General features: G+C 40.8%; 1 protein-coding gene across 3 annotated transcripts; it reads right to left on the reverse strand.

Annotated features, from left to right (window-relative positions):
• Window positions 1-220: 220 nt before the first annotated feature.
• Window positions 221-17,910, reverse strand: pip4p2 (phosphatidylinositol-4,5-bisphosphate 4-phosphatase 2). 3 transcript variants are annotated; one of them, XM_008306470.1, is made up of 8 exons: window positions 17,696-17,910; window positions 9,918-10,042; window positions 8,423-8,529; window positions 8,096-8,216; window positions 7,448-7,522; window positions 6,851-6,903; window positions 2,613-2,703; window positions 221-1,829 (listed from the first exon to the last, which is right to left on the reverse strand). In XM_008306470.1, exons 1-8 carry the CDS (start codon window positions 17,799-17,801, stop codon window positions 1,686-1,688), a joined length of 822 nt encoding a protein of 273 aa, XP_008304692.1. In that variant the 5' UTR covers window positions 17,802-17,910; the 3' UTR covers window positions 221-1,685. The 3 variants fall into 3 exon arrangements, with proteins under 3 accessions (XP_008304692.1, XP_008304684.1, XP_008304700.1); XM_008306462.1 differs by having other exon boundaries at window positions 9,918-10,066; XM_008306478.1 differs by lacking the exon at window positions 7,448-7,522 and having other exon boundaries at window positions 9,918-10,066.
• Window positions 17,911-21,987: the final 4,077 nt, after the last annotated feature.

Raw genomic sequence — 21,987 nt, forward strand, 5'->3', positions numbered from 1 at the left:
AAAAAAACACTTGCACTCTCACCAAAATTATAGTGTTATTTTAAATTGCCAGAATCCAGAAGTTAATTTTCCATATTAAACAAAAAAGGAAGAAAATTACTTCAACTGCGGCGGCTCAAATTCACACTTCACAGCGGGCAGTACTGCACTGTTCCACAAAGTTCTTCCACGTTTGAGCCTTGCAATCTGATTTCACTCAACAAATAAACAGACCAATGCAGGCAGTTTTTGCATTTTATTGATAAATTATCATTTTTAAAAAGACCCACGAGCCATCTTTTCCTTCCACCTCACACTAATTACCTTTCCAAGTACTGAATTTGAACTATGTACAAAGTTTTTTTTGTTGTTTTTTTTTTTTAACCATATTATTTTCTGCTTCATCATCATCATCATCATCATCATCAACATCATCATCATCATCACATTCAAAACAAGGTTAGAAGTTTGAGCTGTGCCCACTGGTCAAGGTCAAGAGACAGGATGCTGAGTCAGCGTATAGCGATGCTAGCTAGCACGGAGTTCACTGGAGGTCAGAGAGCAGCGATATAAGCGAAGGAGAGGAGGGTTTACATTCTAGTTCAACAGGCAGAAGGAGCAAAGACGGGAAACATCGTACCCTTCAGCTATCTCTCTGAAACAGAAACAAAAAAAAAACAAAAACACCACCTCAGTGACAGAAACAGAAACAAGTCAACATGCAAACGGGAGTCACCGCGTTTTGTTTTGTTTTTTGGATCATTTTGAAGAACAGTGAGGAGAGCAGGGATGGATGAAGGTTCAAAATGACTCCAAAGGGGTTATTGCTGTAGTGAGTTAAAAGCTGCATGGCACAAAGGAAACTAACGCCATGATGATTGAAACAAAACAAAAAAACACAAGCTTCTGTGGATCTGAGGCTCTTCTTGACTAAAACTGGGCAGCAAAGTTGGCACGCATGGGCATTTAAGGACGATTTCTTTTAAAAGTTGATCATTTCGAGAGTTAAAATCATATAGCAATACTATGTCAGTGTACACAGGCAAGGTAAATGGTTACAATACAGTATGAATATGCAGCTTTGTGTAGCTGGAGTTTAACTAGCAGCAAAACAACACGTACAATTGCATATAATCGTAGTGCAATGGGCAAACTGTTCATAGGAGGTCGTCTTATTTTGGTCTGGTCGGTAACAAGAGAAATCAAGTGGGTGCCGTGATGTCAGTCAAGCTGCTGAAAATCAGAAAAACTGATCCAAAAATACCAAATCCAGCCAGTTTGCTAAGCTATCATTTATTTAATCAGCGTGTGAGCCAACTAAATCAAGAAAAATCACAGTTTTCATTTTTTCAAGTTCTTGATTCTATTTTTTTTTTTTTCAAGGATTTTGGCAAAACACAAATGGGCAGGATTCGAGTCTCAGTGGACCAGCGCAGGGTTGATTGACAGGCAGTTAGGTGTGTTCAGCGAGTCGAAAACAGTGCAGACAACAAACACGACATGATACAGCTCCTGCATACGCTTCTTCAAACAAACGCGACGCCTCTTCCAACACGCTCCCGCCCAGACACTCTGCGGACGTTCCACTTCGCTGAACATGACCGGTTTGAAATCTGAACACGATGAGGAAGAAAAAAAAAAAAAACTAAAAGTGGAGGAGTTTGTTCTTCCAGCCGTGCGGGGGCTTTGCCGAGACATTCCCCGCTCTAGGCGAAGCTGTTCTCCGGGTAGCTGACTTTGATGGCCCCCCAGTAGCAGGCTCGTATCAGACAGATGAGGCCCAGCAGGTAGGCGAACGCCCAGGACACATAGGTGGCGTTGTAGCGACTGGCAAAGTCCCGAGTACCAACCTGATGATGAACAGAAAGGGGAGGAGAGAATGATAACAATGATAACATGACCATTAACTTGGCAAATACAAGAAAGTATTTCTGATTCTGATCTATCTATCTATCTATCTATCTATCTGCTATCCATCTATCATCCATCCATCCATCCATCCATCCATCCATCCGATGTTGCTAAAAAAAGGAAAAAAGCCAGAGTACAGAAAGCATTCCTCCTCACCGACTGATAAATGTCAGCCACACTAAATGTGTTCTGCTCCCAGAATAAACCTTCAAAATCACACAAATAAAAACCTGAATCTGTCCACTTCAACTACAATGAACAGGTTCTATCCAGTATCACAACGTTAAGATAATATACGATCAACCAGCTGTTCCATCAGGTGAGAGTGCATACGTCATCGTGACTTCAGGGCAAGTCAGGATCCATATGCATTGTGACTCATCTCTAACGAGCATTTATACTTCAACAGTTTAAGATGAATTGCAATTTTCTGTGATTTATAGCAGAAATCAAATGGTGTCCAAACAAATGCCTCCATTGATTCTTGTTCACATTTTTCAGAAGATAATGTCATGTGAAAATCTGTAAATGTTAACATCAGCCTTTAGCTGTAAGGACAGCCTCACAGTGCTGCAAATATGGATGGACTTATTTGTAAGCTTCCCAAGACTCACCTGTGTGACACTTTACTCTACATGGATCTATGTACTTAACCTCTACCTACTTACTTTCCTATTATGTGTAAAAATACAGCCAACACACACGGAGCAGACTGTACTTACTGTTAAACCCACTCCAATGAAAATGCAGATCATTCCGATGGTTATGTAAGCACAGCAGCGCCTCCTGGGGAGAGCACTGCCGACAGAGGATCTGCAGGGAGACATGGAGGAGAGAAAGGCAGAAAAAGGTCAGTGTGTGAGGAGGAGCTGTTTCATGACAGAAATACACAACAACACAAAACATGCTTTAGATGCTGCATTTGTCTCATAGCCTGGTCTTAAGAGAAACGTCATCTCATTCTGGTACGTGACAGTGACTCTGTGTGAGTCTTGAGACGAGCTGACTGCACGCGGATGCTTTTCATTTGTAATGAAAGTGTGACTGACATTTACTTTGTTCCACCCACCGTCCCAGTGATCTCACTCCACAACAACCTCGCAAGCCCAAAAAAAATCTCTCACTTCCTCTTTCCAAGTTGCACATGAAGTTCCCGACAACTTCATCTCCATCCAGACTCCACACAAACACAGGTCATAGTCGTAATTAACGACATTATTTAGATGACACCTTCTAGAAGCGGATTTTAGAAGCCATAAAAAAAAAGCCAATGTTACAGTCAGGCCAAACAGAAAGAAGTAGAAAGTGGATAAATAAGAGTGAAACAGGGTAAAACAGACAAAATGTAAAAATTCTCTATAAATAAATTAATAGAACAAACACCAAATGAAACTAATAGAAGCACTCAAGAAATGCCAAAGCACAGAGTAAAGAGAGTAAAGAGATGGTCTTGCATGAAAGCAAGTCAATAAAAATCAGTTTGAAAAAGTGATTTCAAAAGAAAACACTTATTCTGCAGCCTGATCTTGTTAGGTAGGTCATTCTAAAGCTGAAGGGTCCTGATGGAAAACGCACGGTCACCTTTACATCTAAGTCTCGACACTGGAACAGTCAGAAGGGATCTGAGCATCTAAAGCTGCCAACCGCCTGGTATGGGGTCAGCGTGTCTGTTACATAGCTCGAGGTCAGACCACGACGAGCTATAAAAGCGATCAATAAAAATACAGCTCAACTGCCCCGAAGCAGCAGAATGCCATCACTATTTTTTTTTTTTTTTGTGCTTCACTATAACTTTACTTTCCGGCCCCTCTCGGCTCTCACATGCCCCTCATGTGACGGGACTCAAGCATTCTTCAGGGATCGCTGGTATTCAGATGGCTTAGGGGTGCCTGATCACATGATTTTTCTTGCCTTCTACTCGCTGTTAAACACTCTCCTGCTCTCACATTTAATCTCTGTTCTACTCAATGTTTACGTCCGAAACGCCTGATCATTCATTTGACCTGTGACTACAGAAGGAGGTCGTTAAATATCTGGGCTGATCTGGACATCCTTCAAGATTTACAGGGGGGGGGGAAAAAAAAAAAACAGGAATTAATCAGGCTCAGTAGGATTAATGAAGCACGATCTCCACTCTGTCCGTCTGACAGGGAAACCAAGAAGACAGACGACAGACATTACTGTAGGTTTACCAGATTATTTAGGGACTTTCCTTTGGAGAGATGCTGCTGCACCAGTAGTTTCTGTTCCCTTATGAGCATTAAAGTAAAATATTATCACATGATGACAACAAGTTACTTCAGATTTCACTGTGTGACTATTTATATAAAGGAAGGAAAGAGGTTTTTAAGGGGTTACGGGAACAAAAAACGAAGGTATAAGGAGAAAGAGATGGGAACAGACAGAGGATATAAGATATAAAAACAGTACATATTAAAGATCATGAGGTATACTACTACCAACACATAGGTTTGTTCTGTTTTCTTGCTCCACAATGATTTGAGAGATATTTTAGTTAAACTCTCTTCATTGCTACCAACTTTTTATAGTTGAATTACTACAAGATGTAAGAAAACAAGTCTTTTATAGCAGATTGTATTTGACAAGCTTTAAACAGGAGACAAAGTTGTTTTATTTCAAATATACTGAGCTATAAGTAGATATAACACAGACATACATTGTCGGAATGTAGAGATCAAGACAGACACAGACATTAAAAAAAAAACAGAATGACAGAAGTAAAAGTAAAGACGAGTTTTGGCTGCAGTTTGTTATTCAGATGCATGTCCTCTGCTGTGGATACAGTCCACACCATCGCTTTCATCGGCCTCCCGCCGCTCCTCAACCCTGTAACCTTCCTTTCCCGCTAACATTACTTGTGAGGCCAAGTTTTAATTCCTGTCACACGTCTAGATTAGCCTCCATTCACTGCCCTCCCCTTCCAAGCACTGCAAATCCAGACCTGCTAAAACTCGGCATCTGACTGCAGTGAATGTAACCATAAAGTAAGCGCCTGAGAAAAAAAAAAGGAAAAGAAAAGTAGAACTGGGGTTTATGGATTTCCGAGCATTTACACCTATGGCCAGATGAGTCAGATAAACCAAAAGCCTGCATGGCTGAGAGTCGATGCCAGCGCAGAAGTGGAGAAGTGAGAACACGCTCTGCTTCCTCTAATTTACGGTGATTGTAAATTACTGTTCCAGTAAAACTAAGACAATGGCGGCTGTACAGTAAGATGTGTTGGGGATGTGCTCGACTTAACTCGACAAGTCTGTGTGCAGTTCAGCCAACCTCAGCTCCAGCCTGCAGCTTTTCAACACTCAGGTAGAACTAGTGTCTGTTTATGAAATGAATGAAATGAAAAATACTTTAATAATCCCAGAAGGGAAATTAAATGTATTATTTATCATTCAATTTATTCAGACTGAGCTCAGAGCTTCACGGAACGTGTGCATGGTTTTGAATGTGTTCTCCCATTTACAACACAACACCACAAGTAACCGCTTTATACGCCATATTTATTGTGTTTTAGACATTTTGATAGATTTTCTCTAATCTCCTGCTTTAGGCAGCATTTAGCTTCCATTTATTTCTGTACAATGGAAAGTTAAGCAGCAGCAGAAGTTCATTCACTGAAACTCCAAAGTCCAACTTTCAGTCAACGGTGTTTAGGTGCAACTGAAAGCAGAATTGATGACTGTCTGCTGTGCATTCAGTCCATAAAAACCAAGCACCAAAGACACAGTTTGTGGCTACAGATGACGGAGACACACACAAAACATTAACATGAGCTGAAGTTGATTCGGCTGCTTCCAGCTATTTGTAGGAATCCTCTGAGTTTATTAAATAACTACAACATCGTACAGCTGCAGGATCCATAGGAGCGTCTCCAAAGACAGAAAGCTGCACACATTTACACACAACACAACACAGCAGTAACCTCATTATATCTGCCCTTTCCTCTATATAGCCAACATACAGAAGAAGCCTTATGGTCATTGTACATGAGAAACACCGAAAGTTCATTTGGCATCATCTTTGCAGCACCTAATATGGTCACGGTCTAAGAAAAAAAGATTAAAAGGTGATATAAATACTAAAATAGCAATAAAATATAAAATAAATACTCTATTAAAACTGCAAAAGAGCATTTGTCAGAATGAGCTTTAAACTGGGATTGTCATGGTTCCTGGTTAATCTAAGAATCATAAATTATTATTTTGTATTCTGGGAGATTTTCCATTTCACAGCAGGATACCTGGGCTATTCTGAACAATGGTCACTTCAGCAAACAAAATGCCAATTGCACCTGGATTAGTTTATGATAATAAGATCAGATAATAAGTAACAATAACTGTAAAATAAAATGCCAAAGTGTATCAGAATGTGATTTCCCAATCCTCATATTGACACAGTTTTCAACTAGTCTCCATACAATAACAGCATAATTCAATTTCTGAAATAGATTTTGTGTGCCACCCTAAAATTGTAAGTGGCCCCATCTTGCCACCTCAGTTAAAAAAAAAAAAACAGGCAACAAAAATGTAACTTGAAGAACAAGCAGATCTGATGTTTACAGGGATGAGTAGTGGTCACGTTCTTTAGAAAACTTAAGTTAAATGAAATGTGAACTGACATTGCACAACTACCTCATCTTATATTTTTCACACATAAGTCGCTGAATTGTAACCTATGCTTGTGAACTGTTCTATTCTATGTACTGTACACTGTCGTCCTACCATAACATTTATGCAAAGAAATGCATGAAGTTTTCATTGTGCATTTCTTTATATCCTTTAACATGTGAATGCACATGGATATCATTTTCTAATTCTTCTATATAAATGCAAACGAGCACCGTCATGACAATAGACTGGCTGTATACTTTTTGTCGGTGAGTAAAAACTAGCTGCACATCCAGTTTAAAAGTGAACTGAGTGTGAAAGTTGAATGGACTCACATTTTTTTGCAGTGGGGACACTTGGCTAGCGTGTTAAATCGAAGCTCCATCCACTGTGAGGAAAGACAAAAAGATGTGCATTGTCAGTTTATAGCATCATTAAGCATCAGAAACACACACTGACTAACACTAGAAACACACTACAATCCTACAGCGTCTTTAAATCAACAGAGAGCTTATTGGGAATGATTTTAAATGATCAGTTTTGATGGTTTGCAGCGATTTATTATTCCTTCATCACAGCTAAATTAGCACCTCGAGTCATTGTTGTAACGTGTTAGTTGTGGTTTCATCTGGTGTTAAAAAAAAAAAGCAGCGTGATGAAAATATTGAACCCACCACAGATTAGAAAGGTCTTATCGACACAAGTTTAATACATCACTTTTCACATCTGGCTGCAGTGAAGGAAAAGCATTCAAATAAATCAAAAATACACAATTTTTATGCCTTAAATATTCAATTGTGTTGATTGCAGCTCCGCTCAAAGCCAGATGTGCACAAAGTGACATAATCACCAGTGTGAATAAGGCCGCAGATTGAATTGGAGCAGGTTAGGCTGTTGTTAATATGTCCACCAGTATGACCAGCTTTCTCAACCTGTTGTTGTGCTGGGGGAGAGCCATCACTGGGGAGACCAGACATTGGTTGGGATGATCTGGCGTCCTCACTGCCCTACAGATGCCGCAAGCAACAATGTGCAAAACGTTAAGAGGGTAAAACCATGTGGGTCGGTGTCACACTGACTCGGGTTGTTCATAATCACTTTTTTAAAAGTCTGAGGTATTAAATGCAATCACAGCAAACACGTCCAATAAAACCGTTAGTTTCCTCGACGCAGAGTGGCAGGGAGGCAGTTTCACCTCAGATGTGCACAAAATCGGTGCAGCTGCAGGTTAAAGAGGTAAAATTATCGCCACACTGGACGGTTGCTGAGCCAGTCAGGGAAAGAGAACGTGCAGGAAATGCATGCCACCCACTTGCAGAAGTCACAGTCTGGAGGTTTTTATTTCAAAAGATAAAAGTTGTTAAAAAGGATATCTGATAAAAAAGACTGTTCCATTAGGCTACAACACTTTAAATCTTCCATTTACTGCAGTGGTTTTCTATCACAAAACGCGCTGAGAACACACGATGGAGGCTCTCAGACGTATTCACATGCACGTACCAACAACAGCACAGCAACGCGATTCTGCATTAATAAGCCTGTGATTGGCTGAGGTTGGTCGTCTTTGTAGGGGTACGTACTAGGAAGGTGTTGCCACAGTGACCGCAGACCACTCTCATCCCCTCCGGTTGGATGGGCAGAGCCGGCTGGGCGGTTTGCTCCTCGGGGATCATCACCGGGCTCAGGTTGATTATGCGTCTGCTGTCGAAGGCACAAAGAGAAAGATAAGCTTATTTTAACAGCTCGGTCGGGATGGGATTAGTAAAGTTATGATGACCTAGAAACTATGCAAAGACTTTAGGAAGTTGCAACATTTTGTCACCGCCTCAGATTTGGTTTTGAAAAAGGAATCATCTGAAGCATCATTTGGGGGTAAAATGGTTTGAATCTGTCTGTCTGGTACCTACCAGTTTGGTCGAGGACATCCTATCCTCCTGGATGTGTCTTTACAGATGAGCAGGCAGTTACAGGGACACCTCACATACTTCTTTCCCGTTGGGGGATTCTTGATTGGCTGCACGATAAACATATGAACATAAATGTCCAAATCTGATACAAAACAAGCAAAGCCTAAAAAGAAGAAGAGCAGCTGATTTAAGACAGTAAAAGAGTTGATACAGCACTGGGCAAAGCTTAGCCTTCAATCCATATCTAACATATTCTCGTGGATTAATCGTAGAAACTGGACTTGCTTGAGTTCCTTGAAGACGTTTCACCTCTCATCCAAGAGGCTTCATCAGTTCTGACTGACTAGTTGGGAGTTCCAGATATCCTTAAGGAGCCATTAACATCTGAGTTTTGGTTTCAATTGGGGGTTTGTTGCTCCTCCCCCTCACTATGTGGGTCATTAATGCTCCTCCTGTCACAATGGGCTTCGTTAGGGTCTTTTGTGGCTAGGTGTGAATGTGGTTTCATCTTCCTGGTGAGAGATGATGCCTCAGACCTCCACCTCTGTTCAGGGATGGTCTTTCCAGTTTGACATAAACGGCTTCCTTCACTCCTCTCTCAAACCATCTGTCCTCCCTGGCCAAAATCTGTTGTCTTCAAATGAGCCTCTTGGATGAGAGGTGAAACATCTTCAAGGAACTCAAGCAAATCCAGTTGCTATGATTAATCCATGAGGATAACCATGACCTGGATGACTGAGAGTCTTCACAGACATATCTAACATATTTTAAAATACAAATTGTGGTTCACTTATCATCTTCAAATAGCCACATTAAGTCCTCCGTCATACTGCATTTGACAGTAACTTGAGTGCGATTGAAACGGTATCTTTGCTTACATTAGATTTTCCAATGGCACAAACTGCCAATAACAGCAATAACTTTAACTTAAATGCTTGAAAATAAGCTCATTCATACAAATTAACAGAAGCTGAACATAACTTTTAAAAATGGCACATTTTCAGAGGTCATTTAAATGTGTTTTGCTACGTACAGCCTGGAATTAGACTGTGCTGACAAATGTTTAAATCATATCAAATCAGGATGCTTCTAGATTTACAGAAAGATTCAACAACTAAAGGTCCGAACTCAATCTGTCTTTGGCATAGAGTAATCCGGTATCATACGGTCGTGTGGATGAACAAACACCACCAAGATCAGCTGTGTAAATGGCGCTTCCCATCCGAGGGACGGCGATGACAGTCATTCATTTAACCTCCCTGCTCTCCTCCCTGCACTGACAGCTCCATCGCAGCATTCAGGCTGTCATACGGAGCACTTATCGCTGACTGATGGATGTCTACAGCAACATCTGGTGAGGCGCTAAAGGTGGGCATTGCCAAGATGGAAATATACTTTTGATTATTTAGAAATGACATGTCATTTCCTGCAAATTGACTCTTGATAAGTGATGCAGCTGGATGTGAGACTAGAGCCTGAGCGTCTTTACACTTACTGTAGCTTCATTGCAGACCGTGCACTTGACCACGTGCTGATGCAGCTTTCCATCCAGGTGGATGAGCGACTGGCAGACACGGCAGTTGATGACAGGCACACCGCCGGCATCGGGGCTGGCGATGGCTGTGTAAGGAGGAGGTAGTTCGGCTTTGAGAAGAGGAGGGCAAAGCACACGACACACGGCCAGCTGTTAATCGCATGCATCTGGAATAGGGCAGCTTCATGAACAACAATCTGGCTCTGTGCATCCAGTGAAAGAAGACGGTTTGTGTTGTAAACAGAGACTAGATGTAGAGCAGGGGGACACGTCTCCTCTGGAGCTCAGCTAGATTCCATGCAGTTAATTTGTCTTGGGCAGCAGGCTTATAAAGTAAAGTTCCAAAATTCATGGCCTTCAGTGAGACAGCATCACAGACAGGCAGGTAAAACTCAAACTGAAGTTGTGCACTTGACAAGTTGCACATTCGTGTTCCTTTATTCTACACTTTGAGTTTGAAATTATTTTCAGTCTACGTTCATATAAATATCTATAATCGTTCTATAAATATACAACAATAAAGTAGCATCAAATCACAAAACATTAGAACACAGGACCTTGTTTACAGCAGACATATGATTGCAAAAAGATTTGCGACATAACAACGTAACCCAGTAAATATTATCTTTGATTTTTGAATAAAAGGTTAGTGAAGACCTTTAATTGGTTTAGGAGCAGTCAGACACACTGTAATGTTTTGTGATCAAAGCAGTTCCTAACTCAACCACCACTTACATCCATCAACGGCAGCCGTGAAACGCAGCTGTAGATATAATGTGTGAAATGGAAAATATCCATTGATCACGTGGGTAACACACAGAAAACAACTAAATCTCATTTCTGATCAACACATCCAAATAAAGCTGCAGTACAGACCCAACTTCCTGGAGTCTCTGTGTACGACTAAAACAGCTAAAACTAAAGGTCTTCTCTAAATTCTCATGGAAAATAGAAAATACACAACAAAAGTGGCAAATGTTTGCTGGTTCCAGCTCCTAAAGTGTGAGATTTTGTGCTTTTTCTGTTTCATATCATAGGATATTTTTGGTTTTGGACTTTTTAATATGCCACTTTTAGGACCTTTGGGAAACCGTGATAAGCTTTTTTTCCAAATTTAAAAAGTAAAACCTTCCTGGATTCATTATGAATCTATGTGGTACTTCAATGTATGTTAACAAATAATCAGAAATTGCTGCCCTAATTTTTTAGTCAGGGAACAAAATGCAGCATAAATTATAAAAACAAGCATCTGCTGCAGCACAGTTATCGAGGAGAGCTGATGAATACTTAACAATATGAGTAATTTTCCACACCATCTTTTCAAACCGCCTATAAAACACAACTTAACAAATGTTGCTCGATGACTCCTTTAGCATGAAAACGCATAAATAAAACCTAAAAAATCTTACATAATCTTACGCTCCACACAACGTCAGTACTATTTTGTAGCTTAACGCTGCACATAATGTACGTAAACCCATGACAGCCTGTGTATGGCTCTGATTTCTCAACATGTGACTCTTCTCTCTTTGTCAGGAGCTCCACTCTGTATGTTTGAGAAAGAAACAATGGGCCCTTTCAGATGCCAAACGAACGGCGTAAAATCCAAACACAGCCACAGATAGTGAACATGTAACATATATATGAGCCAGTGTGGCCTTAGTGTGTCAGGATGTAACATCTGAGCTTCGTGTGTAAGCTGTGGGCAGTTTATATACTACAGAAGTGTGTTACTTGTAGATGCATGGACTGAAATAAACACTCCGAGTCTAATGGTATCCACCAAGAAAGAAAAAACTTCCAAATTAGCAGATATAAAACACTCACTCACTTCACTGCCTTCCTTCCAATCAATACGAGTTTTTAGACGTGTCCAGTTGTTTTATTATGTTGTTGTTTTAATATCTTTGTCAATAGGCTAAAATATACACCTACATATAGATTTTGCTCCATTTACAAGTCCGGCATTCACATACTTTCAGATTTTCTCTTTATGTCTGAAGGATCTACTGTGAACTCACTACAGTAGCCACTCAAATGAGCACTGTGCCGTTAAATCCCACATTAACCTCATGTATTTAGTCTACATTCCATTTTTTTCTGGGTTTTAATACACTTGGACTCTTTAGCACTAATCCCTACCTTTACTACTACAGTAGTATTCAAGCATACTTGCCGTTCTGTTGGATACTATAGGAGCCGTTTTCTTAAACCATTTCATTCAACCGTCGACACGAACTGAACTCATTTGCTCCTTAAAGGAATCCGATTATCTAAACGTGTAAGAAAGCAGAAAGAACTGTACAAATCTTATAGAGACATATCATATATAGTAATTCTGTTACTTTAATTTAAACTAGAGGAAGCAAAAGTCACAGGAAATGAAGGTGTGCAGCTGTACTGACTAATTACAGTCTCCATATACATAAATGCAGCTCAGGCAGTGACGAATGTAGAAGTGATTTGTTATTATTTAGTTAACTATCAAACATTGAAGTCGTTCTCTGGTCATTGAATAGATTATAAAAACGTATCTCTGTGCATCATAGTTACATATTTAGAAGGTTTTTCCATGAAAATAACTCCTTCCTGTCTTAATTTGACAGCTTGAGCACTCCAGCTCACCTACAACTCTGCTCAAACACTATTAAACTGTGGCAAGTTGCTAAAGACCAACTTTTTCTAACTGGAAACTGAATCTAAAGAATAGTGATGCAGAAAACCCCACCCTGCATGCTGACAGGATTAGTTTCTTACATTTGTTACATATAAAACGTTGGCTTTCTGAATCCATGTTTTAGAGACTTTGAAGTGGAAATGCTCAGTCATGGCCTCTACTACCTATTTTGCTAATAGCTAATGATAGGAAAAATAGTACGTAGACCTCCATCCATCCATCATCTATACACCACTTAATCCTCACTAGGGTCCCGGGGGGCTGGAGTCTATCCCAGCTGACTTAGTCTATCACAGGGCTACACTTAGAGACAGACAACCAAGCACACCTACGGACAATTCAGAATCACTAATTAACCTCAACATGTTTTTGGACTGTGGGAGGAAGCCTGAGAACCCAGAGAGAACCCACGCTGCACGGGGAGAACATGCAAACTCCACGCAGAAAGATCCCGGGTGTCCTCACCTTGATGCGAACCAGCGACCTTCTTGCTGCGAGGCAACAGTGCTACCAACTGCGCCGCCTTGCAGCCCAAGTACGTAGACATGACAAGCTAAAAATATAATTTCAGTCTTCAGTCTCTAAACTAGCATGTCATGGTTGTACGCTTTCACCAAACCAGCCCAGTTACAGTTCATGTCCGCCCAGACTTGACCTTCGACCTTTTGGATATAAATGGTCATCATATCATCCTTTTATTCTCTTAGACAGTTTCTGTTTCTGTTCCAACAACCTGTTTCATGAGGTCACGGCGACCACAGACCACCAAAATCTAATCAGGTCATCCTTGATTCAAACTGAACATTTGGGCCAAATTTACAGAAATTCTCTCCAAGTATTTACGAGATATCATGTTCACAAGACCGGGACAGATGTAGAGACAGACGGACAACCCCAAAACATTCTGGCTGCAGCTTTTGCCAGCACAGAAGCATGAAAACTGTTTTGATAATGATTCAGTTGTGCAAGTCAGACGGATCCTCATACCAAAAAAAATACAAGTTCCAGCTTCTTAAATGTGAAGCTGCTGCTGCTTTTCTTTGACTTTAATGACTGCAAACTGAATATCTTTGGGTATTGGATGTTTTTCTTGGACAAAATAAACAAACTCAAGATACCAACCTGGGCTTTGGGAAACTCCAACAAGCATTTTATGACTCAAACAGCTAATCCGGTAATTGTGAAAATGCCTAACAGATGAATTGATAATGGAAGGAATCGTTAGTTATAGAATTGAATAACTGACCGATACCGTATATCAGACTCTTATCGGTACATAGAGCGTCTTGTGATGCTTTACCGGGTCTGTGTTGGTCTGACTGAGGACAACTGAGCGAACACAGAGAAGCTATCTAATCTGACAATCAACCAATTCCCCTCTTGTCTCTCTGAGTGAGATAATGGGACGAGTCACCGGGTAAACGAGCTTGGCTCTGAGATCCAGGGACTCTTAACCGGTTGACACTGCGGGGACAGATGGGACACCCCGTCCATGATGGGACAAACCTGGCTGGAAACACGACCGGAGCATGCCAAAGCCTGGACACTCCCACTGTGTGCAGGCAGCAGTTGGCTCTTCACACACAGAAAAAGGCCTCAATGAGTCACCCTCTACTTTGCTTTTTTAATCCAAAACACTGTGTAGTCAGATGCACAATGTATTCTTGTCTTTAACCCTTAATTCTTATATAAGAACGACTAAATTAAATCCCAATCAGCACCTTAAATTCAAATCAGCACTTGGTTATTTGTCATCAGCCACCAGCGCTCAATCTCGGGCCCTTTCTACTCCTGCTTCTTTGCTGTTCTAATGCACGTCAGAAACTGTATACGGCCGCTATAGGTTTTCACCGGCTGTCCCCGGAGCCAGAGGTAAGACGAGAAGACGCTTTACTACAACCACCACCAGCAGCACCACAACATCCAGCCTCCATCACGGCCGGTATTACAGTCGCTGGCTGCGGGTCCGTGAGGTCTGTGGGGTAGATTCAACCCAACTGAACAGCTGGTATGCAGATAGTAGCTGCTCCCAAATGTTTTTGGTTTTGTCTTTAAATTCCAGTTGACCATGTGTTAAAAATGGCCTTAAAGGGTACAATCACTCTGTAATTTAGTCATTGTAAACAACAATAAACACGGTAATGTGTCAGGGGATTTCTCAGCGCCTTCACCTGCTACGCTGTGCCACACAGCTCGTAAATATCGGTAAAAACTAGCAACATATTTAAAGGTTATTTTTTAAGTAAAAGGCTCGGTAATTCCCTCAAACAGCTGGGCACTGTAGATTTTAGGAAACAGGAGTAAACTGTGCTTTTGTCTGGGACTATTTTAAGCTGCAGCTCTGATGAAAACAACAATGGCATTTATGATGTTTCAGATTATTGTTGTGAATCCGATTATCTTCAGTCTGGTGTTTTCTTAACTTGTACAAACTCAGATGTCTTTATTTTCTCAACATAATGTGATTAATAACCACGGAGCGGGGACACGGCTGCTGTCACCAGAGTTAAATCCCATCACAGCGCGTCTCGTCTCGTGCTTAATTCATTCGCTGGATAACGGCGTGTCTGGACTTCCTGTGATGTAGCGTCTGATCTTTTTTTCTTCCTTGAAGCGGCGCTGGTATTATTCATCTGCCCAGCTGAGATGTTCTTTTTATTTTACTTTGCAGATTATAATTTGGGGGACTTTTTGTACTATTTGCTTCCAGCTATGAAAAAGTTCAGCTGAATTCCAGTAAGCCGGTCCTTCCTCTGCACCGATGAGTGTCGCTGAGGCTGTGACCACACTGAGCTCAGCAGGCTCTGCTTGATATGCGATGACTCAGAACTGATGACAGTGAAAACCACATATCAATTCAGCCTATGATAACAACTTTAAACCCTTTTTTTTCCTGTTGTAATTAGCATGCATTCACAGCACTGTGATCAAACACTTGTAATGTTTACATCTCTTCATGTAAGTGAAGATTTTGGGGGGAATTTCATGCATAATGCTACTTTCTATCAGAGTAAAGGTTCTTGTTACTGAACCGCTTCCACACTTACGAAGTTGCACCTTCGTTGGAGGCAGTTACTCGGTGGTGAAAGCAGAAGAAATGTGTTTATGCTTGTGTTTTCATGTACAGTATGATTTGGAAAAGCCCTACTAGAGCCACCATGTACAGCAGCAGGATGGAAAATGAAAATAAACTCCATTAACTCCCTTCATTTCAGTGCTGCAGCGTGGCTCACTGATGCAGGTTTTAGACATCAATGGAGTTCTGATATCAGGGTTTGGATACATGCACAATGCTTGTTTTTAGGTTCTGTCATCATCAGATGTGCTTTAATTATTGTGTTTTCTCTCAAGCAATGCATTCTGATTTCACCTTTGAATCCTCTGCTGCAATTTCTGGCTCGCAAACTGGATAAAATTTTTGAAAATTCGCAGTTTGAAAATAAAACTGAGGAGTGCATTTGTCCTCAATGGGTTAAAAGAGCCTGATGCTGCCTTTTGTGGCCGTCCCTTTGTTCTGCCGCTCAAGCGCAAAAAATATGAAGCAAGTGGCAAAATCAAAATCAGATGCAGCCAAGGTCACTGGACTCCACCCCTCACCAAGCCCACACTGTGCTCACTGGAGCAAAATACAGCAAAAAGGTGATTAAAAACCGACTGTGGATCGACTGTTCAGCAAATATTAAGGACGTGAAGGCAGCACAGATGTTCAGAAATGACTCTAATCACAGATAATTGATCTAATTTGACAAAAAGCAGCTAAATATTAGTGAAAGCACCGTCTCAGTCACTGTGTTTTTAGAAGCAGTTTTTTTGGCATCTTTGGCTCTAATTAATCCATCTTACAAACTGGCTGATTGTCCAACAAACCCAAACTGGAATTAGCCAATAATCCAGGCTGCAGCGAGGGAGGAGGGAGAAACATACTGACATTCATTCCGGCTTTGCTCAGTCACTGTTGTACCATCCAAACAGGCTGTCACCTCACAGATTACTTACAGTCCAGAGTTAAAGACTTTATGCATTAATCCGGTGGTGAAATATGAATTTTGCAAGATTAGACGACTCCAGAACAACAAACATTTTTTTCCTGTTTGTTTGACGTTAGCCGTTTGTCCTGAAATGCTCCTAAAAGATTATTACACGGTCAATGAATCCATTCATCTGCTGCAGAACCACCAGAAATGAGCCAATTAACAGAAAAAAGGCACACATGAGGGGAAACTAAATGGACTTTTCTCTCGAAAGGAAATCATCTGTTGCTGATAGAAGATGTAAAACAAGAAAACCAAAAGCTCTAACACGGGAATCTGATCTGGATGTTTCTCAAAATTAAAACCTCGGGCAAGATCTAGAGCCAACAAAGCAGTAAAAATGTAAAGCATGTGTGATCATGGGGTTAAAATCTCTCTTCTGCTCCCTACAATCTGAATTTGATGAGAGTAAATTCAGTGCAAAGGTCAGTGTAGATGGCTGCATCTAGCCTGAGTGGATGCTGGATTTATGGGATGTAATTGATGCTACTGTAACCTACATAAAGCATAATATGAACACAGACTTGGAGCTATAACAGACAGTATGGGAGTGTGCGAGTTTATCCAAGCTGCCTGCAAAAGATCAACAGTTCTATTCTCATGCAAATAAGCAAACTGACATCATTAATGGCATTTTAATCATGTCGTGCAATTGATCCACGAAAGGCCACATCTGGGTATTTTTGTTGTTGTTGTTGATTTGCAGCTGGGACAAAAGGCTGCCTTCATCTGCAGTCGACAACATTAATCTACTGAGGGCTTCATCCAGTCATTTTTTTTTGTGCAAAACACCACAGGCCCCATGCAGCGAGTCGTGATGCAGGCATTTCTGCTCTAAAAACACGGTGTGCTGTTTATTGTAGGCCCCTCTGTCTAACCCACTGCTCCAGTTCTCACAGAGGAAAGCTCCACCTTTCCCTGGATGCGTTTCCCACCGATGCCCTTGCTTTAGCCCTCGCCGCAGTTTTATTTACGCACAAACCCGATACGCCCTAGAAATGATTCAGCATGCAGGCAGCTGCTGTGTTTACCTCGGGGACTTGAATCCTGCAGGTACGGGGGAGCCGTGGGGGTCACATTCTCCGAGTTGGGGCCCGACAGCAGCGGAGATCGCTCGTCCATGCCGTCGGAGGCCATGTCGGTAACCGTGAGCAGACGACGGGAGGCTCCTGGGCTGCACCAGAGTCTTCCCTCAGCGCGGAGGAGCAGCCGGCGGCTGGTTGTGGGAGCTCCGGTCCAGCAGCAGCAGCAGCAGCCCCGGCGACGGCAGCCTGGAGGGGGCGGAGCTCCGTGCGCTCCCCGCCCCTTCCCCAGACATGGCCCTGGGCCTGGGCAGCGCTCATGGACCGGGCTGGATCACACTGTGAGGGAATTTAGCTGGAAAAATAGGTCCGGAAAGTTTATTAAATCAAATGCATTGTAGACTTATGAACCCGAACGACATTATTGGGATTTAAGTCATAAATTATCAGCTGTAACTGCTTGAAAATCCTGCAGGGATCCAAACAAGAAGATCAAGTTTCAGGGATTTAATGATGAGAAATCAATAGTGAGACAAATAGATGCCACTAGATGTCACTGTAGGATTACTGAGAACATTTGAAGAGTTCATTTGCAAAAATAGATAACTCCATCATTGTAGATTTTCAGAAATCTTTTTGCTGTTGTTGTTTGTTTGAGATAATATCAATCAAACTGAAGTTGAGTGGATTTGTCTCAGTAGAAATGACAAAAATAGAGATTGCTTAAGTTTGATTGATATTGTCTCAGGTAGACGATGGAAAAGTGGGTTTTCTGAAGGTTTGTGAAGATGGAGTTATCTGTTTTTGCAATTGGGCTGCAAGGTGGAAAGGTGGTTATCATCATTGCCTCGCAGCTAGAAGGTCGCCAGTTCGTGTTCTCCTCTAGTGAGGACTACCGGGATCTTTCTGCGTGGAGTTTGCATGTTCTCCCCGTGCAGCGTGGGTTCTCTCCGGGTTCTCCGGGTTCTCCGGCTTCCTCCCACTGTCCTAGAACATGTTGAGGTTAATTGGTGATTCTAAATTGTCCGTAGGTGTGAATGTGAGTGTGCTTGGTTGTCTGTCTCTAAGTGTAGCCCTGTGATAGACTGGTGACCTGTCCAGGTGCCCCCTGCCTTCAGCCTGAGTCAGCTGGGATAGACTCCAGCCCCCCACAACCCTAGTGAGGATTAAGCGGTGTATAGATGATGGATGGATGGATGTTTTTTTCCTGCATCATTATCTTGTGCATTTTCTGTTGATTGTACATCTTTTTAGATCCATTTTCAGCACTTAATTGTGAGTTTTTGTGTGACAGAAGCACATGCATGTACATTTTTTGGAGAATTTCACTGAGTTCAATCAACTTATAATGAGGCAAACAGTTCCTTAGTTACTCATCCAGCAGATACAGAGAAACCTCATCATGTCTCTCAGGCTCAGCAGTGTGGAGGAGATGTCAGATATTGTGATTGTAGCTTGATTTGCTGTCAAGTCAAGCTTCAGTTTAATATTCACAATGTAAAACGTGTTGGAGCATTATCACATGAGACACCATCCAAACCTTGACTGTCACACACACAAAGAGGACAGCATGAGTTTGTAAAACATCAACCTGGTTAAGACACACTCCATAACATAAAATCTACATTTGCAGCCTTTGTAATTGCATTGTCTCAAATTACGAATTTGATTTGAAGTCACTTCATTATTCAGCCCCAGTTATTACACATCCCACATGTGGGTCTTTGAGGTTGCAGGGTTTGATTGATTTTAGGTCTGTTTTCTTGTTTAATGTCCGTTTATCTATTGATCTGTCTGGAAGCTGCAGCGAACATCACCCTGACATGAATAAATAAAGTTGTATTGGATTTAAGTTTAGCTGAATGGGCCAATGTGCTAACTATGATAATTTTACACTCAGATTCAACAAATGTAAAAAAAAAAAAAACTAATCTGACATCATATAAGGCAGCAGGTCGATGATCAAGGCTGCAAATAACAAATAGTTTCATTGTTGATGAATATGTTCATTATTTCCTTGATCAATCGATTAGTTATTTGTTCTATAAAATGTCATAAAATAGGGGAAATGTCAGTCAGTGTTTCCCAAAGCCAAAGAAATGCAGAAAACAACTCACCCAAGATCTGTAAAACAACTTCACCATTAGCAGTGGCCTTGCACATATGAGCAGCAGTTCTTTATGGTTTGTTGTGTTTTACCAACCAGATTTCAGTCCAGATGATCAAGATGAAAACCCAAAGAACAAATGAGGATGAAGGCAGAAGTAGAATCCTGTATGAAAGACATGTTATTGATTTAAAACCATATATTAAAAATTGAATTTCATTCTCGGACTTAAAATGATAATTGTCAAACTCACTCTCAGACTTACTATACGCAGATTCATCCATCTTGATTCATAAGATTCTTGCTTTTTTCTCGACCACCTAAGATTATTTCCTTCCTGTCATTTGATGATGGCAGTAATTAAACACTCTCAAATGATTAGATTATGCTGCAGGTGTCGGTTTTCTTCACTGAGATTGGATAATCCAGTTACTCCCTCTGCATCCTCAACTTGGAATAACATGTAGGACAATCTAAAACTTGATTCTTATTTATTATTGAGGCAATTTAGGCTGTTGGCTTTAGTCATTGTTGTGTTAAATCATTGATTTGCCTTAAATTTTAAATGCTCTAATTAATCCTAATGGTTTTATTATTCTGTTAATTTTGCCTTTTAATATTTTTAGCCCCCCGTGACCCTAGTGAGGATTAAGCGGTATATAGATAATAGATAATGGATAATGGATGGATATTTTTAGGGTCAATCTAATCAAAGTTTCCAACTTGTGTGCTCACATCTTGTTTTGTTTCTTACATTGCTATGTTGTAAAGAAGCATCAGTGTGTTTCAAGTTTACAAAATGGTTGAATACTAAAACAAAGGGACACTTAACTAAGCATTGTGATAAAATATTGAAAGAAAAGGCTGCTGCAGTGGATTCTTGAGCACAGAGACATTATTTATATTATAAAAAGAGCCCTGTGTCAGAAAGCGTTGTTCTTTTTGTCGTATGTTTGTTAGGTATACTTTATATTCTCATTCTGTTTCTCCATAATGTCATTTTGCCGCTGCAGCCTTACATGTTTGTCCTCAGTTGCTCTTCCTGAGTTTTCCTCTTTTAATTTTTCCACATTATAGGTTTTTTTGTGGTGTTATTTCTCCTTTTCCAACTCAAGCATCTAAAAAGAGTTTCATTTATTGTAGCCGTTGTGGTAAATAAAACTGACTTTACTAGACCTGGTAGGCATCACAGTGCAGACACCATATTGCTAATGTAACTCACACGGGACCCACAATAATGAGATCAGTGTACACTCGTGTCTTTTTATACACACTCTGGCTGTTTGTTGTGACCACAAGTCATATTAGATTGGGCCTGTTGTTGTGCTGTTGCTGTGAGACGGGTTTCCTCCATGTTCTGGTGATTCGTTGCAGTTGAAGTAACCTAAAAGACATTTCTACCTTTTGTAGGAACAAAGACTTGAGCACAAAAAGCCCAGTCAGTCATGTCTTTCTTTTCAAATTCTGCAGCAGTAATCCAACGACTGTGTCACTATTTCCGTTGCTCTTCCACTTTAGTTGTTTCGCTGCCGAGACAGAAACACAGACTTTCTTCATCTGGACGGAAGTGATAATCCCAACTGCTTCCTTTTGATCTCTGAATGGTTTGGAAATTGTTCGCAGGACCTGAAAAACAACATCTGGCTGCCAAAACCAGCTGTAAACCAAAGCCAGAGAGGAATCACCTCTTTCAAGTAAATTTAGTGTTAGATTCAGAGTTTTCTGTCTCAGACCAGTTCAGCATTTATAAACATGAGTTGTTCTGACTCCGAGTGAAAGAACGAGTTGAATGAATGAGCTGATGGGAGTTCATTAGAAAGAAACCTTATCAGTGTGATAGAAGACCTCCCTGCATGCTTTTGTTTAACTCTCTAGAGAGCCCTTTGTTTTATACTTATATATACTATAAATCTGAATGGTGGAAACCTGTTGTGTGCCTTTACACATGGTAAATCTAGTTCTTGTAATAAGAATGCTAAAATATGTGACTCATGATGAAGACTAGTTTCAAATTCCAATCTTCCAATGTAATGAAGAACTAGACAAATAACATTGTATCTCTCGCTGCATTTCTAGTGCTTCAAAAATTATTCAGATTTAAGATGTCACAATAAATTAATTGTGATTACGTCACTTTAAGCAGCACAAAAAACTGATGACGATAGAAAATTAGAAAATTCAGAGACAAACATGT

Source organism: Stegastes partitus, unplaced genomic scaffold (assembly GCF_000690725.1).
Source record: "Stegastes partitus isolate 25-593 unplaced genomic scaffold, Stegastes_partitus-1.0.2 Scaffold46, whole genome shotgun sequence".
Taxonomy (NCBI): domain Eukaryota; kingdom Metazoa; phylum Chordata; class Actinopteri; family Pomacentridae; genus Stegastes; species Stegastes partitus.